The sequence below is a fragment of the Balearica regulorum genome, chromosome 2 (genome assembly GCF_011004875.1).
Source record: "Balearica regulorum gibbericeps isolate bBalReg1 chromosome 2, bBalReg1.pri, whole genome shotgun sequence".
NCBI classification, from domain to species: domain Eukaryota; kingdom Metazoa; phylum Chordata; class Aves; order Gruiformes; family Gruidae; genus Balearica; species Balearica regulorum.
In genome coordinates this window covers 85,955,470-85,975,075 of record NC_046185.1, presented here as the reverse complement: position 1 = coordinate 85,975,075, position 19,606 = coordinate 85,955,470, and the positions used below count along the sequence as shown (strand labels likewise).

Below are 19,606 nucleotides of genomic sequence, written 5' to 3'. Positions count from 1 at the left end.
TCTGACCCATCGTTAGAGTCTGGCTGTCTGCAGCCACTGCTTCCCTGTCAATTCTGCATAATGGTCGATTTTCTCCGAAGGAGCAAAGTATAATTTGTTTGCACTGATATTACTCATTCCAGATCAGGTAAGCTACTGACTGCTAAAATCACTAATCCTTCACGCTCCTGATTAAAAATACAGAAGTATGCAGCCATGCATGAAGGACTGTGAACCCAGTCATGTAGTATGCAGAAGACTAAAACTGTGTTATTTTTTCATGTGGAAGATCTTGTGTTATATGAAAGGCATGAAGATGACAGGCGTGGCTTCTTCTCCCAAAGTGTAGCAATTCCATTTGTCCTTCTTTAAGGCATCACTACCTGATGTGCAGTATAGACAAGATTCATTCTGGGAAGACTGGAGTACAGCTCACAGGACACTGTGAGAAATTAGATTGCTGAACTCCTACGGAAAAGGGGACAGAGGAGTACAACAACTTATTTGGGATTCTACCAAAATAATAATAAAAAAATCTCTGCTTTTTAAGCCAAATACAAAGCTATCCTTCCACTAAAAGACTAGATAGATTACTTCAGTGTGATGTTCAAAAACACTCAGCTTGGACTACTGCCATTGCTTTGCATCAGTGCTAAGTACCTTTGAAAATCTCTACAAAATCATAAAAAAATATGGCATTCTGAGTAGGGTGATCAAAGAAAAGTCATGGTAAAACTGACAGAAATATTCTAATATATCAGTAAATTGGGGAGTGTATTTATTTTTAAGTGTGGCAAGTGTGATGTGGTGTAATATGAATGACAATTCTGCCACTTACATAGCATCGCCCACACAGGCAGCTCTAGTTTTTGCTAACTATGAACAAAGCAATGCCACTAAGACCTTTCTACCTACGCTTAACTTGTTTTTCTGTTACTATATGGCAGTAAAGGCACTTAGAGCAACTTAGACCAACTACATTGGCTGCTCATTGGTTCGTTGCATCTGAATATGAAACCTTGAGACTCTCATTTCAAAGCATCACCCAAGAGAGGGTTATCGGCATCAGTTCTGCAAGTTCAACTGCCCATTAACCCAATTTGTGAAACAGGTTAGCTTAGAAAACAGCTGACACCAAAGTACTTCTTTACAAACTGGCCCATTTCATTTTAAAAGGCAATGGCATTTGGGAGGACTGTAGGACTAATACTGGTTGGAAGCAGGGAGCAAGGAGAGGGTGGGAGATAAATCACTTAACCTGGAACAGCAGCAGAAGCCCTTCTGTGATTGTGCCTGACTGGGCAGTTAGGAGAGATGTTAAGATTTAATGGCAATAGTTAGATAGTACTGAATGGTGGTGCTGGTTCCTTTCCACATTTCAGCTAGGTTTTGGGTTTTATTTGTTGGGATTTTTGTTTGTTTGCTACTTTTTCTTTTTTTTTTTTTTTTTTTTCCATGCCTAGTACACCCCCTGCAGGAAAAAAAAAAAAAGTTAAGCACTGAGATTATGTATCTGCATGGGTAGGGCTCTTCTGGGATCCAGCTGGTATCCACGGGATTACCCAAAGGATGAGATCTGACAGCAAACCAGTCAAGGTTTCCTTTGGTTTGACCTTTAACACCTCAGTAGTGTTCTGAAGATATTCAGCAAAGGTACAGAAAGCTTCTGCTCCCATTAAGGGAGATGGCTTAATAAATTATTTAAACATATAAACAAAAAAAAGGCAACCTAGCAGAACAGCATCTGCCTCTCTGGAACATTACCATGTCCTTTACATGTTTTTGGTTAATGACAGGAAAATTTTGCAGCAAAACTTCAAATGTTATTTTGCTGTTATTAGCACTAGATTTTTCTAATAACTCTTACTATTAATATATCAGATCATGTTTTTATGTGACAGTAGGTAAATTTGACTGGATTTACTTCCTCTAAGCAGAATATCACAATATTAAAACCAGTGTATCAAAAGTAGGAGTTCTGCACAAGAGAAGTCCTATTTCTTTTCATTATATTAAGAAATTTCTTTTTTATATTAACAGACTTTTATTCAAGTATTTTTATTTTATTACATATATCTAATGTTATACATATATATAAAAAAAATAGATTGTATGCATGCAGCACAAAAGTTACTGGGTTGTACAGTGTAAAGGGCACTTGAAGAAATATGAGAAGGAACCCTGTGATTGTATTACCACAGGACGACACTAAAGATATGCAAAGACTATTGTCTGCTACTGTTAGGCAAGTAGTACACTGCACCTTATTTTGTATTATCATGCTGCACAGAAGAGAAAAGAGGATATTTACTATTGGTGCTTTTGTAAAACTGTGTGAGACAGCATTTTTAAGTTAATAGAAAATCACAGGACTCAGAATCAAAGGTAATCTTTAAATCAAACGAAGATATGACAAAGAAACTAAAGTAACTGATTCAAGTGTTGCAGCCCCAAGGAAGACTTTGGAAATCTAACTATCCTGTTTAGCCCTAACAGCAGGTAACTCAGATAACCGTATCATCTAGCACAGGAAATAAAATTGTATGTTACATCTAGTTATACTTGTCTGAACTTCATGGCTTCTATAAGTACACGCAGCCTACAGAGGATTTGCTTTTAAAATTCTTGATTTCACCTTTAGCAAAATCATGGCAATCACTCCTCAGTCGTAACTGGAATGGAAGATACTTCCAGTAATCAGTGGAAGAGTTCAGCACTTACATTTGAGAAAAGCAATGAAGAACTGACTTAGTGTTTCAAATATAGATGTATGTACATACGATGATACAAATTTTTTTGGTTTTTACACAACAATAACTCAGTGAATGGATAATTTTAGGAATTGCAGGAAAGAAATCTCAGTGGCAGGATGGGATTTTGGAAGACACAAAGTGGTTTGCATGCTTTAACACATTACATTCTCTAACATTTTAATCTCTTTCAGGCTTACTTGAAGTCTGAATTTCTTGTTTCTCATTGTAGTAGTGATTTTTCTGTTTCTTTACTTTTTAATAACTGCAATCCTAAAAAAAACCCCAAAAAACCAAAACAAACAAAAAAACCCTTTTATGGTTATATTTTAAAATTTTTGGAATTGCACCATGGAGCAGATTTGTAACTGAGTATGATTAGCATGAAGATACTGTTCCCTGTACCAGAGTTTAGCATTACAGGGACTAATAGGATTATTCTGTCCATCTTTCTAGAAATTTCCCTTACTGCACAGTCTCCATTACTTTACCAAGCTTAGCTTTGTGGTGCCAAGTGACAGAACTTGTATAATTCCTCTTGTGTGCAGCATACTCTGCATCACTGCCAGAAAGATTTTGCTGCATAACATAAATTTTTCCTTTCTTAATTTTGCCCCTCTGCTTCTCTGTGCTGAACAAAATACTACTTTTCCTTTCTCGGTGGTTGAGCCCTACAGCTCTCTGTAGACTATTATCATGTCTCCCTTTTATCATCTCTTATCCAAGCTAAACATATTTTAGTTCTTTTAATCTTTCTTTTTAACTCATGATGCCTAGACCCAAGACAGTTTTCCCTTCTCTTCTATAAACTCCCTCCAATTTGTTGATATCTATCCAGTGGTGTTATGCCCAGAACAAAATTCTGCTGTAGAGGTGTGATTTTCTCAACACCTGGTTATATGTAGTAATCTATCAATTTCCAGACACAACACATGATTATTCTACTCATGAAAATTCCTTTGGACTTTCAGGTACTCAAATCACACCCAAAGTCTCATTTGTATTCTTCTAGTCCCTCATCCCTTTTGCCACTCCTGGTTTAGATGTTTCTTTTTTCATCAACTTAATTATATATGTGTTGAAATTACAAAAAATCCTAACTGATCACAATTCCCAAATGAATCTTATTATCTTTCATTTGTGGTTCTAATTTTCCCTTCTACTGTTTCTGATATGATGAGTGGTATTTAACTGCCCCAAGTTGGCATAAACTCTGAATTTCATTTACCTGCAGTTCAATATTTAAATAAATATTTATTTAAATAAATCTAAAAGTGAACACAGTTTAAACAATTTAAGGTCACGTACACAAATAGTGATCTATCACGTTACAGCAAATTGTTATTTCGTCACTCACCTCACCTAGTGAGATAGTGTTCCATCTCACTAGATACCAAACTAACGAATGTGCTTTACATCAGTGAAGTGTGAGTTGAGACAAGTTGAGGTATTTCTATAAAGCACCTCTATCAATCAGGTCATTTGTCTCTCTCAAACTAAAAAATTCAATAGGAATTTTTAAGGAAATATCTATTCTGCACAAAGGCACAATGATCAGAAGCCATTAAAAATCAAATGCCTAATTTCCGGTTATGCTGAGCTCATATTGCCACTGCCTTTTTTTAACTCAAGGATATTCCTTGCAATGACGCACCAAGTAATTTAATAATAAGAAGAGGAATCACTTAAGGCCCTATCTTCTGAAGTCAGTCACTTAGCTATCTCTGAGGATCTTGGCCTACAGATCTAATATTTTACATGATATAAAATGTAGTTACAGGAAAGAAATTACCCGGACAGTTACCCTTTCCGCCTTTGAAGATGAGAGCTAACTGTCTTATTGTTGTTGTTATTCCCATTTCTTCCCATGATCCCTCAAAGCAGAAAAAGTCTGTGTTTCTGTAAATTCTTTCATTCCCTTAATCATTTAAGAGTCATATTCCAGAGTGGCTAATTTGCATATATTAACATTTCATACATATTCCTCATTTGCTTCTTATCAGCAGAACTACTTTCAGTAGCAGCTCTCCCAAAGCATTGGAACTGAAACCTCTCAAGTGGGTAATACCAAACAAACCAGTTCCAAGCACCGAAATACACCAACGATTCAGCCTGGCCTCGGTCGCCCTTACCTCAGTTGACTGAGTTGCCTAAATGGAGACCTCAGGCGTCTGCAGGGTGACACGAGCACCCCCAGAGGTGCCTTAGCCCACCTCAGGGCTGCAGGCACCTCCTCCTCCCACCACTGACGGCCACAGAACCTTTCCAGGGTGGCTGGGCAAGGATGCAGTGCTTGGGGAAGATCAGAAGGGACTGGTGATCCAACAGAAGAGCACCTTCAGTGAAATTAAGTGTAAACAGAGCCCAGCCAGTAAAGAAGCTACAGAAAGAGAAAGGAAGGATCTTTCCTCTTTCCATATGGTTCCCTTACAGGGAAAGGCATTAAGTACATACCTGAAGTTGGAAAAAAATGTGGGCTGGAAAAGTATAGTTGAAACCACAGTTTCTCTTTAGAAATGATACTTCATTTTATCCCATTGCATCAGGAATTTTCTTATATCTAAAATGCTTCATTCCAGTGCTTGGGTTTGACAAGCTGTAGCTGGAGTAGTAAGATGCTTTCTAAGCTGGTGTTGGCAGCTAAATTATTTGGAGTTTGGGTTTTCTTGGATTCACCATCAGGGTCTGCTTAAGGCACAACTTCACAATAGAAACTGAAATACAGACAAGAATATTTATGCTGATGAGTGGCACAGATGATGAAGGACAATTCTGTATCAAATATAAAAGTTAAAGGAATGTATCCCCCTCACCTTTGGTTTTTTTCTTTATTTTTTTCTTTTCTTCTTTTAGAAGGCTGTTTGCAATTACTGTACCGTATTTGTGGAAGAGTAAAATAAAAGGGAAAGCCAGTAATTAAATGTTAAATATGTTACTGCTCACTGAATTGGATGACTCCTTTCCATTTTCATGCCAATTCCAATTGAATAATGTACTTTACTCCATTAGATGATTTTCTGTATGCATGCTGTTGCAGCAGGAGCAAGTTTGGTCTTCAGTTTAACAGCATCTCTAGGGGCATGATCTGTTCTTCCTTTCCCTGCTTACCATGCAAACAACGAAAAAGGGTGTAGACAGCATCTTTTCTTCACTGTTCCTTTCAGCAGCTTGGGCAGGGCAGAGCTCTTCTCCTCATGTTCACCATCGCTGCACCATACCTATCGTAGGTGTTTTAGCACTATGTAACTAAAAGTCCTTTGGAGTTTTACTTCTGTGTAAATCCTTAATCCTTAATCCTTCCAGTCTAGATTTAAAGCAATCTTCTCTTCTTCTAGGATACACACACATACATATGTCTTACCTTGCTCACTTCCTGGCTTGAATTACATGTCTGTAATATCATAAACAAGTTTTAAGAACTGCATATTGCATTTCAGATGGTCAGAGTTTATCCATATTACCAGGTGCTCCATCTATTCATCTTTCAGGTTCAGTATCAGAAAGACAATTTTATGGAAACAAATATTTTTTCTCCAGATTTATAAGTAAGTCCCTTCATACCTCTCATATGCAGTGATATGGCAGAACTACACAAGACTCTTCCTGCTTGTGTTCTTACTTTTTAGGAGGTATGGGAGTATATGGGCAAGATATTGCAACTCTGCTCTTTTAACCAGTCTCTCAGACCTTCCAGTCTAAAATGATGTCAAAGCAGCTTGTCTGAGACCTGGATGCTGCTTTTCAGTATGGATAGACGTAGCTGTCAGCTACATGTGAGCACAAGCAAGGATAAATACACCAGGGTGCCTCTGGGATAGGAATGCATGATAGAGAACCTAGACCTTGATATGACCCAGCTTTCACTGTGCCAACATTGTGCACCTGGTAAATTTTTCTGGTACCTCTTGACTGTCTGTTACTTTTAATTTCTCTACATTTATGACATCCTCTTCAAAAGAAGACTTGAGAATATTTCCGTCACTAGAACAATCCCAGCAACCACAACCAGCTCGTAAGAAGGTGTCCCTATGTTCTTGAAAAGCACAGAACAAAATACTTAGGCCAGTACTTTGTGACTGTCCTTCTTTGGAGGCAATAAAGCCCTGTCAAAAGAGAGCTGAGAAGAGAAAATGATCCTGAACACCAATGGTGGTTGTAACATTTTTTATCTGGCTGAAATATCAACAGAAAATTTTATATATATGTGTGTGTATATGGAATGTAAAGGAGATTTGAGTATGAAACCATAACAGTATAGGTTATTTATTATCAAGGTAATACTAGCAAGACTAGAATATGCAGCTGAATTTTGGAAAACAGAAAAAAATGGCTATTACCCTGTAAAGGACCTTGTAACTTTCTCCTAAGCTCCCCTTGTTGAACTTAGTCCAAGTTGCAATATGCTTTCCTCTACAAATTTGGGAACAGCTGGTGAAAACTCCACTAAGGGCCAATTCATGAGCACAAATATGTATACTCTGTATTGTGTTTAAGCATCAACTAAAAAAAAAAAAATAGTAATATGTTGTAAGTTGTTGCATGCTGTAACTTGTTATATGATTCCTCTGTTGCATTCTGCAACCTCTGCTGTCACGATCAAGATGGAACAACAAAGCAAGACATTGGCAAGGTTTACAAACTTGTGGTGAGGATGGACCTCACTGTTCCCAAGGCTGTCCCTGCTAGGCAGGAGAAGTCTTCCCCTCCACACTTTTAAGACCAAAAAACACAACTCAAGTCCTGAGCTTCACAGACTCCTTAGCTTCCTGCCACCTCCCATCCCTCCTGAGCATGTTGTCACACATGTTTCCACAGCAGCAGCAGGACAGCTGTCCAGTTCTTTTATTCATGGTACAACAGTCTGAGGCAACTACACGTGTCTGCTTGACGGCTCAGAGTTCCTGTTATCCTCACAAGTGTGATTTGCTGTCACTCATGTATTCAACAGCGCTCCATCAAGCACTCTGCTATCTTCTGTGCTGCAGCTAGAGTCAACACAGTCTTCCCCATTGTCCTCTGCTCTTCAAAAGAAGATGAGCTCTCTTTCGGGGGAGTACACTGTGAGACTCCATGAGCTACACATAGCTCCATCATTTAGCCAAGATGAATGCAAATGATTCTCGGAGCTCCTAAGAGGGCACTGTGTGTCTTTGTGTACACTCTGGATGAGAGTCCTTCATGCTTGACTTTTATTATGTTATAAACCAAATATTTCCATTCTGTTTCTTGTATCCTATTTGATGTACAAATACAGCTATTATTGGGAAGATCCAAAGTTAGCAAAAGTATATCCTTCCACGCTTATCCTCCCTCCACTTCAATAATATAACCTGAAATACAATCTTCTGCTGGGAAGTATATTCAGGGAGACATATAGTTCAAAGTTTCTTCCCCATCAGTGAATATGAACAATATATCAATGTCCTGGTACTCAGAGCTGCCAGGCAGGCCTGTTCAGGTGCTTCTGAACAATAATACTGCTGTGTCCTATGTCAACAAGTAAGGCTGCGCCAGTTGTCCCCAACTTTTCAAGGAGACACCTGCCTCTTGGGATTAGTGCAGTTGTCCATGATCTGTCTTGCAGGGACTCTGAGCAGTCAGACAAACCAACTTCAGTTGCTTCAAACTGCTAGACCGTGACTAGAAGATCTAGACAGCTGTCCTAATACCAGTATTTCAACAGTGTTCCTCTTTGTGTCACAATATAACAACAAATGTCAGGCTTTATGTCCCAGCTACCTGGGTTTATCTCTGGAAAGTTACTGATTTTTCTGGTTGGAGACTCTTTTCCCATTTCTTCTCTTCTTGAAAGCATTTTTTTCTGAATAAAAGACAGAGCTTAGGCAATACTGTTGGCCTTAGAAAGAGACTAACTCGTACTGTGCTGCTTACGAAGAATCTCACGTTGAGCATCAGACTGTATGAAAGAGTGCTTTGGGGCTATAAAAGGAACCTACATTTCTTTTAGGGCTTGCCCCAAAAGTTACCTCCCTTTGGGATGTTCCAAAAATTCCCATTTGAAAAGTGGCCAGATGGGGTCCCATTCACTCTTTTAGTAAGCCTTACAGACTTACGGAAGTATCTGGGAGCAGATATTCTGGGAGTCCAGAAGCGCTGTCTGTAAGAGGATCTTCTGCCAGATATGTTTTCATGGGTGCTGCACATGGACAACAAATGACAGGAGGAAGAATGGCTACTTGTTTGCAGTTTTTTCTGTAAATATATATTTATTTTAGGCAACACATCTCCAATACTTCCTCCTACTCTTCTTCCCTCTGTAGTCTAATTGAATATATAGCTTCTCAGGATGAGAGGAGCTGAAATGACTGGCTGTTCCACCTCTAAATTTACCATATATGCAGCACATGGAGACAGAGGGAAGGGATGTCTTTAAAGATAATGCCAAAGCAAAAAAAAAACCAAACCAAACCAAAACCAAAACCAAACCAAACCAAAACAAAAAATCCCCAACAATTCTAACAATGCTGGCATAATAGTTTCCACAGAGCTAATGCAGGCAAAGACAATGAAGTTGGAAGAACTGTTACAGTTCTGTTTTTATGAAGCTGTTCAATTCCCACAGATCCCACTTCCACTGAAGCCGAGAGGAATGCTGCCATTAGTTTCAGCAGGAGCAGTGCTAGTCTTGCAGTGCTTATTGCAGACTTTGATACGCTGATGCTTGTGTTTAGCAGTAGGCATACTGGGCTTGTGCATGAAGTTAATCACCTCTGTGAATGCTTTCAGATAGGCTACCAGATTCTGATCCTACAAATATTCATGCTTGAACTCAACTTCAAACACAACAGTGTTCAAATTGAATATGTTTTCTGTAGTTTCAAAGCCTCCTGGTGAAGGAGGATATCACCTATACTGTTTTTTGAATTAGGTGCTGTACTTTTTTCACTGGCTCATACTGTGGTGTGTAGGGTATTTAGAAAAAGCTCATCTTCCTAAGGGGAAATATAAGCAGTTACTTTCTCTTGCTTCGATCCCATTTATTTGTGTGTGGTTGCATATTTAATTTTGGAAGAAATTATAATCTATTAAACATGGAAATCCTGAAAGAGTAATTTCATTGTTTCTGAAACAGTATCTCTGTGTAATGATAATCTAATACATGGCTTATATATTTTTCATAATTTTTATGTCAACCAAATTTTGAACAATGAGATTGAAATTACAAATGTGGCTAGACAATATTATCATATTCAAGAAAATGTGCCTGCTCAGCTGTGTAAAAGGATACATGCTACCTGTATATAACTTCTGAGGCTTTTGAAATAAAGCAGTGAACTGGTAATGACGCCTGTCAATTGATGAAATAAACTATTTCATGTACAGCTAGGATTTTTTTGTGATTTTTATTAATCAAAATGTCTCCAAAGGAGCATGGTACCTTATTTGTTGGTTTTTTTAGTATTCAGGTCTTCCTGAGCTATTGGTATTCTTAAGTCCCAATCTGAGATGTTTTCTTCAGGAATATGCCTTATACCCCTTTCTACCATTGCTTCCTTCTACAGCAATAAACATAGTGTTTATCATTACATTCCCTATATATTCTTACCATAAACCACACTAATCAGAGAAGGAAATACTAGCTTTGATGCTTATTATATTGGTTTCATGGCAAGGTTTTGGTAGCAGGGGGGCTACAGGGGTTGTTTCTGTGAGAAGCTGCTAGAAGCTTCCCTTGTGTCTGACAGAGGCAGTGCCAGCCAGGTCCAAGACGGACCCACCACTGGCCAAGGCTGATCCCATCAGTGATGGTGGTAGCACCTCTGGGATAACATTGTAAAGAAGGGTGGAAAAAAACCCACCTGCTGCAGAACAGCAGTTGGGAGAGAGGAGTGAGAGTGTGTGAGAGGAACAGCTCTGCAGACACCAAGGTCAGTGCAGAAGGAGGGGCAGGAGGTGCTCCAGGCACAGGAGCAGAGGTTCCCCTGCAGCCCCTGGAGAAGACCACAGTGAAGCACACTGTCCCCTGCAGCCCATGGAGAGGGTTAACAGTGGAGCAGATATCCACCTGCAGCCCGTGGAGGACCCCACACTGGAGCAGGTGGAGGCACCCGAAGGAGGCTGTGACCCCGTGGGAAGCCCACGCTGGAGCAAGCTCCTGGCAGGACCTGTGGCCCCAAGGAGAGAGGAACCCACGCCAGAGCAGGTTTGCTGGCAGGGCTTGTGATCCCCGTGGGAGACCCACGCTGGAGCAGTCTGTTCCTGAAGGTCTGCACCCCGTGGAGGAGACTCACGTTGGAGAAGTTCGTGAAGGACTGCAGCCCATGGGAAGGACTCATGTTGGAGAAGTTCATGGAGGACTGTGTCCCGTGGGAGGGACCCCATGCTGTGGAGCAGGGGCAGAGTGTGAGGAGTCCTCCCCCTGAGGAGGAAGGAGCGGCAGAGACAACGTGTGATGAACTGACCGTATCCCCCATTCCCTGTACTCCTGTGCTGCTCAGCGGGAGGAGGTAGAGACAATTGGGAGTGAAGTTGAGCCTGGGAAGAAGGGAGGGGTGGGGAGAGATGTTTTAATATTTGTTTTTGATTCTCATTACCCTATTCTGATTTCATTGGTAAAAAGCTAAATTAATTTCCCCAAGCAGAGTCTGTTTTGCCCATGACGGTAATTGGTGAGTGATCTCTCCCTGTCCCTATCTCGACCCACGAGCCTTTCGTTATATTTTCTCTCCCCTGTCCAGCTGAGGAGGGCAGTGACAGAGTGGTTTTGGGGGGCACCTGGCCTCCAGCCTGGGTCAAGCCACCACACTTATTCTCACTGTTTTACATGCAATGAGGTGTCATAGGCATAGTCCTCTGGTCTTTATGATCGTCTAAATGTACTTCCTGTTGAGTGCCATTTTGTTCTTATCGCCTACTACTCACAAATGGCTTTCTCAATTTCATCCTGCCTAGTTTTTGAGAAACATCATGAAGGTATGAAGATACTAACAATGAAAAGGAAATTGGTAGCTGGTGGCACTGCATCAGAAAAATTATTATTCTGTTATGACTACAAACAGTAGCATCAAATGTGAAAAGAGACTTTCAAATTAATTAGCATTTAAGGGAAATGGGTTTGGAATAATTATCAGATTGCTTTTAAGCAGCTACATTTACAAGTGCATCTTTGCTTTCTATTAAATCCTTGCTAGGGAAATATAACAAAAAATAACAAATAGGTACACATTTTGAGTTTTGAATCTGTTCTATGTTCATACTTTTTTTACAAAGGCTCAGGAGAATGAAAAAACAATGGTATTTCCCTGTTCCTCACAGCTCCAGTGAAAGTGAAAGTTGCCTATTGTTCCCAAAGGCAAAGAGGCTTTTATTGCTCCTGTATATATAGGGGAATAAGCACGCTCTTCTCCAGCTCCCATACTGTGACTTTTCCAACATCCCTTAGGTGAGGGATCTTTGAGTAGACTGTGCCAACAGCTTGTATATGTCCAGCAGGACACCTCTTTGCAAGCCCAGTGAGGTACCTCCAGCCTACTGCAGCTACAAATGGATGTAAAGAGACCAGATCAGATCCACTCTTCATCGCTATTCATACCTCAAGCACTATTTCAAATATCTTTTCTCTTTTTCCCTCTAAGCCTAGCTACTGCTTTTCAAAGTGACTGGTACAAGTGATCAGGGTCAGAGAAGCTGTGCATCAACTTCTTGGGAGCTCAAAGGTTTCAAATAATCTGAACACCAGAAGTACTAAATCTTTTATTATATCCCATTTTCCCTTGAGCATTCCATCTCTGCAAAAAATAAATAAACAAATCACTCTTTATGGTCTTCTTTCTGCAAGCATCGTAATAGCTGGTAAGAGAAAAATAACAAAACTTGAGCTAGATAGGCTGCTGTTATGATAAATGAGTAATCTTTGCACATTTGCATCTACTTTGTTTAATATTTTTCACACACAGATATTTCATCGATTGGAAGAATGATGTGGACAGCTACTTTACAATAGATGCTACTGAAGGAACCATTGCTACTAATGAATTACTGGACAGAGAAAGCACAGCACAGTACAATTTCTCTATAATTGCAAGTAAAGTTAGTAAGTATGACACAAACTGAATTAATATGCTAATGTGGTATTTTTTCAGAATGTAGTGCTCAGGCATAAATATACTGTGAAGAATGCATGTATTGCCAAGAGGCCTAATAAATATCATTTTGCCAGACTCACTGTGAGGCTAAGTGTGATGTTCTAACAGCCCTGTATAGTAAGGTTTTTCTAGTAGTCCTCATGAAGGCACAATTCCCTCAGAAGCTGAAAAACATTTTGTCAGCATGAAGAGTATGAGGAGCTGCATGGAGACTTTCCAATTCTTATTTCTGATTTTGTAATTCACTCCATATGAAATTAGGTTAGTCAAATAACAGGTCTGTCAATCTGCTTTTTGAAGGCAGAAAAATGTAAAGACTCATTTGATTCTCAGACAAAAAGTACACTGAGTCAAGATTTAAATGAATCAATGTATGTGCTGCATCTTTGCTCTTGTGTTTTCTCTCTGCCTAAGACTTTATGCCTAACCACTTGTCTTCTTTTCCTATATGATTTGTGGTGGTTTGTTTTTCATTTCTTGTCTTTGTCTCTTCTCCTACATAGCTTTTTTTCTTTTTTTTTAATAAGAATTCCCTACTTCTGCTGCATTATGTAACTGCAGCTTTCTTCATTGTCATCCTTCTGTGTAGCACTCTTCCTTCATGATCCTGTCAAACTGAAACTCTCATAGTCATATACCACCCTTTGAATACAAGTCTTTTGGTCACTTACTGGTTGTGTAAAGGCCACACAAGTCTTTCTTTTGACACCAATAGGCTGTAGAAGAGGACCCCTGCTGTACTTCCTATTCATTCTGTATTGTTTATGTGTCCGAAAATGCAAGTTTCTAAGCAAAGAACATGTTTTCCTCAATGTATTGCTTGGCACTGAGTCTTCAAAAATAATACATGCTACTAACAGGAAGAGGGAGATTTTGGAAGCAGAGAAGGTATACATTATTTAAAATAAAAAAATAAACTCTTAGTTGTAGTTATCTCAAAAAGAACCATAGGCTCACTCCCTGGAGCCTGAAAATCTAACGCAGGCACCAGTCAACTGAAAACCTGAATTTTACCCGTAGCTTGGAAAAGAAATACACTAACAGAGGAAACTAATCTAACACAAGTGATTGAGTAGATGGATATACATGTGCATGTGTACATTGACAGAAAGTCCAGCAGAACTGTAATGTGTTTCCAGAGAAACTGAAAGGCAGGTAGATGCAGAGGGGAGGTCTCATAATGGTCTATGCTTTAGTAAAGCTTAACTATTTAGATTAATTGGTGGACAAAGAACATTTGAGATTTGTAATTTTTTTCTGCAGTAAGGCACCAGCTTTAGTAAACTTGCTATGAATCTGTCTATTATTCCTAAGAGTAATTAAAGCTAGCTAAAACCTCAAAGTCTGCTTATCTGTGCACATTCTTGGCACACATATAGTAATATCATGTTTATGTAGAGCTGTAGCAGGTAGGCTGTATTATGAAATTCCCAATTTTAGCAATTGCCTAGTTAAGAATCTACACCTAAGACATATTTGTGATTCATTTCAGCATACCTCAAAATATTTATACATTGACCATTATCTATAGCATTAAAAACAATTGCCATACTGGTACTACACCAGTAGCTGGCAATATTTTGGAGGATTTGAGGTATATTAACCATCAAAACTTTATATGCAGTTTTCTGACTAAGAGCTAGCACAGAAATAAAGGCTGTGTCATTTCACAGAAAGAAATGACACACTGCACACAACCAAAAAAAAGTTAGAAGAGAAGAAAACATCTGAAGAAAAAGAGGACGGGGAAATTACTATACTTGAAGAATTTCTGCTATTAAAAAAAAATGCCACTTGTTCAATGCTGACATAGAAACAGTGAAACTGCCATCTCTTATTAGTGAAAAAAGTGCACTGAACAATGCCTTGACACATACATGGTTACCTAAGGAAAGTGGCCAGGTATTGCAATCATTTGCATAAACTTCTCTCAGGAATGGACACTATAGTTACCTAACTATATATATATAGTTAGGTATATATATTTTCAGTTCTCCATGACCTCATCTCTAAAATAAACAGACTTCAAACTAATAATAGGCATATTAAGTTCTGTTACTTAAAAAACTTTATTGCTAAAATACATATTTTGCCTTCTCACTGTGAGAGAACAACAACCCCCCCCACACCTTTTAGACACATCTTAATGGTCATGGTCATTCTATAAATTATCTTTTCCTGAACAGGCCAGTTGTAAACAAAGACCACCAGATTTATCCCCATCAAGTCACAGACAAAAATAAAGTAAACCACCTTTGCCATCATTCCCCTATACGTGGAAAATGATGCCAAGGTCATGAGCAGGCTTACATGGACTCCCTGCCTGAGCCTTAGCCCTGCTGCTTTCTAAATGATTGTTCCCCTTTGCTCTTCTGTAGCTTCAGAATGAAACCCCTGCACAAATCACAGACGATGATTGCGTTACATTTTTGTCTCACAGACAGTAAAATCTTGAAGTAATATTATGACTTTTGAGCAATCGAGTTACCTTTCAAACAATGGCATAAATGGCATACAGTTTAGATAGCTAAACATAGCAGCAGGCAACTGATAAATATAAATGTAGATATGGAGGCACCATTTAGACTTTTCTTACAAGCTGATAAATCTGGCTATTATTAGCACTAAAGCAACAGAAGTCATAATTTTTAAAGGAATACATTTCAAAAATAAGGCAGAAAAGAAATACCTTGGTTTTATTACAGTAACCTTTGCGACATTGCTTGTTGCGGAGGAAAAAAAATTGTTCAAAAGCCTGGTTGTTTGGGAATTTGCAAATGGTTTCATGTCCAGTGTCCTCATTCTGCATTTATTTGACGTATATCTTCATATATATACTCTGAGTTTATTCTTCCCAAAACTCCAGGTCCTGCCCCTTCATCCCTGCCTACACCAAACATGGTGCAGGTTGGCAGCTTAAAGAGAGGTAGAACTTGGATGCTTAGCAAACAATTAATTATGAAATCTGGTTGTCCTAGGCTTGCTTGTGTCAACTTGCACACTCACAGCCAGGGAAGTCCTGGTTACCCAGCAATAACACAGTATACCTTGCTGGTTCCACAAGGGGAACTGGATTAAGGGAAGTTATTCTGCCCAAGTTATGCAGTGACCAGCTCTGACCATGTATCATTATACTGTGATCTTTATTTCTAACCCTGAAAAAATTCCAAACATCTGATCTAAACACTGTCTGAGAATCTGTCTCCAAATAGCAGTACAACCTTGAGAACATCTCAGAGGTGTACCCAGTGTGGAGTGATGGATAGCCTGCTGTCATGTTTGACATGACATGTTTGTAACTTTATTCTCACCCTTGTTAAAGGAGCCAGTCCCAAAGTAGAGATCTTTTAAAAAGGGAGATGGATGATTGTTCTGCTGACATGCAGATGATGACACAGACCTGAAGACAGCTCAATGCAGAAGATCCCTTACTCATCTGTAGAAATAAAAATTCAGCCTTTGTATAGAACAAAGTGCATGGACAGGGAGAGGATGTTTCAGACTCACATTTTTTTCCCCCATTTCACTTTCCAATTTCTCTCTACTTCTTTTGACTTCCTGACTATATTTCATTGTAGTTTTTTTTCTTCTTAGAGTAAATCAACACCCTAGTAGCCTTCATGGTTGCTGCTTCTGAACATTTTTGATCCCACAGGCTCTGTCCAAACTAATAAATTAAACATGGCTTGCATTTGTTCCAAGCACAAAGGCCAGCTGGCACTGAGTAGCCTATTTCTATGCCATTAAACGCTCTTACCTTCCAAACAGAGTGCCCACATGTAAATCGATTCTTTGAGTGGTCCCTCACCCATACTAACTCACAGCACATGCATGTGAATTGTCTGCAAGACCACTAGTTGCCCCAGGCCAAAACTGTGCCATGGGCTGCTGTAAGAATGTAACGGTATAAAAAAATCACAGTCCAGTGCTCAAAAAGTTCCCCAGCATGCTGCTTAATTACCTAGTTTGGAAATGACTTTTGCATCTTACAAAAGAGGAAATAGATAAGATGCATAAGATCTTATTCCTGCTTTCCCATCCTCAAAGCGCTAGTTAAGGTTGAAAAATAAATATAAAGTAACCATAATCCTTCCTGTCCAAACCATCTTTCCATCTTCTCTAACTCTAGGTCCAAATTTTGTGACTGATAAAGAAACCTCAGTTTAAATCTCAAGATGGGTTTTATCTTCTGCATGCCATAACTGGGATTAAGGAATCACCAGTTCTCAATGGTCACTGTCTATTTTCTCAGATATCTTGGATTTTCGCAAGTTCATTAGTCAAAGTATTTTACATATTTTCTACTACTGCAATATCCTTGAACCATAAAGATGTTAACAGATGATGGTACTTGAGCAAAAGAAGGAAGCAGGGTTGTCACTGTCTTACAGACAGGGAAACTGAGGAGGGAAGAAGCTAATTAATTTGTCTGTATCTTACAGGCAGAATTGGAACCTGAAATCAGTTTCTTAATTCCTAGGCTAATGATTGAACCAATTTATATTCTTACCTGTGTAATCTGGGTTTAAAAGGCATGAGCAGATGTTTTCAGTGACTCACACACTGGTACCAGCAGGCACGTCACTGCCGTGCTCACAGGGCTCAAAAAGATTTGATTTTGAGACAAACAGCAAACAAAACAAAAACAGAGAAAATGGGGGTCAAGTCTGCAAAGTGGTATTTGAAATGCAATTCTTCAGCCTCGTTCACATCAAGTATTACAGATCTTTGTAATTATAGATGAATTCAAAGTTGTACATAATCTAATTGCAGTCTTCTTTATATATATGAGTAATTAAATTGATAACACTGCAAACTAGAAACAAAATTAATCACATAAATAAAGTGAAACCCGGAAGCAGGTCCATCTTATGCTGTAGTAATTCTGTTTACTTTCATGTTTGGGTTTTGCTGACCATTTATGCAAGGCAGAATTCTACATTGCTAAAATACTTAGCAAGTAAAGATTTTAGCCTCTAATATATCTTTCAAAGAATCACACAAAATAAATCACAGACCATCAGTGAGAAATAAATGTAAAAGTATACTCATATTCATGTCTATTTCCAAAGCATGCTATCTGATCATGATATTGAAGGCAGGTAAAATGTCAAATCCCTTTGATAACTTTAAAAATATACAGTCCCATAATACGTACACTGTTCCAAAAGGCTGAAAAAAATATTTAAGTACGATACTTATAAAAAAAAAAGCCTAAAAAGACATAGAAACTGATATGTTTAATAGAAATTATCAAAATCAGCTAATATCTCCTACATACACGATGCATAAATTTTGAATACATTCATTCTTTTACTGGAAAGGCATTACTAACATATTTCTAAGAGGAAACGAACATCCATGCCTGTACTTTCATGGCAATGCATTAATCTCTCATGTGTTTGAAGAATATGTTCTGAACTCCTGTTGTTTAGTGTTGTACCTTACAATAAACACACAAAAAGTAAAGGCAAACCTGAGCTACTCTGTGTGAGTTGCTGTGTTCTTTGCAATGGGTAATGCTAGGAGGGAAGTTTTAAGTTAGGTTGTTTCTGCCAGTAACTGCGTGAACTTGACCTATTCAGGGCTTTTCTGATCTCTGTGTATATTCAGTCAGGGTCCCGATCTCTACTGACTAAAATAACTTCTTAACACTTTTTTGTTTTCTATTATACAAAGGAACCAATTCAACTGTGAGTGAGCAATCTAAATTTCTTCTGGTTCTTCTGGCATGTAAAGAACCACTGCCTAATTCCCAGCTGTTAGACCAAACTCTCTTCGTTCATACTGCCCAGTGCCTTTCTCCACATAGACATTCTGCAAGTAAGGATGATGCTGAATTGGAAATGAATGAGAATTAAAGGAGATGTTATTAGATATGGCCACTATTAATAAGACATGTTCATAGGAAGGAACTACAAATATTGTGTGATTTGGGTAGTGGGTTTTTGATTATTTATTTTTTTTTTAGATTCCAAGCTTAGTTTGTAGGATGGTCAGTTTATCCACTACTTGTAAACAGGTGAAACACACTTCTACTTGCAGCTGGTCCTCATTTAGGAAATCATTGAGGAATACCTTTTGGCTTTGGCAGAGGCCTCTTGAAAACACTTTATTTATTAATTCCTAGGAACAAGAAAGAAATCATGTAAAATTTCTACAGTGCCACCATGAAGAGATTTTGCCCCTTGCTGTGTTAGTTATAAACAACAGAAATGCAAAGGTTTATACAAACTATGAAGCAGCTAATGCAAATAATTTGAAGGGTCTATTTATGACTGATGATTCAAGAAAACTGTGCTTGTACTTAACCATGACCCCATGCTGTCACTCCTACACCACCCTGATTCATAGCACAGATTTCTTGAATAGTTAACTGTGTCTCTATAGTGGCTGCCACTCTTCTGATATGCAAAAGGATAAATTAACTATTCTTTTGACTCACCAGCTAAACTGTTTTTTTTTATGTATCTGCTATCTTGCAAGGGGTCTCAGCATAAAGTAAAAGAGAATATTGTCTGCTTTGTATTGAATTTGTGTGTCCTTTCTGTCAGACATTGCATTTGAAGGTAAACTTGTTTATATAGTGCATGTAGTGACTGATGGAAGATTATCTGCATTGGTAGGACAATGGAAAGAAGCATCATGTATACTGGGTTTTAGCATTTCTTGTGCACAAAAATATTTGCTGCTTGCAAATACTTATGCAGTTAAAGAAATAACTGTTACAACTTAGCCCAGTGGCTTAACCACAAATTGAATGCTAGCTCT

The 19,606-nt window shown here is 38.6% G+C and overlaps 1 protein-coding gene across 2 annotated transcripts in view; it reads left to right on the top strand.

The window, feature by feature from the left end:
* CDH12 (cadherin 12) overlaps positions 1–19,606 on the top strand; it is a 591,317-nt gene that overhangs the window by 558,032 nt on the left and 13,679 nt on the right. For both annotated transcript variants that reach the window (XM_075744849.1, XM_075744850.1), the window contains one exon: positions 12,647–12,783. In XM_075744849.1, coding sequence (XP_075600964.1) covers positions 12,647–12,783 — 137 coding nt within the window. The remainder of the gene's footprint in view (positions 1–12,646; positions 12,784–19,606) is intronic.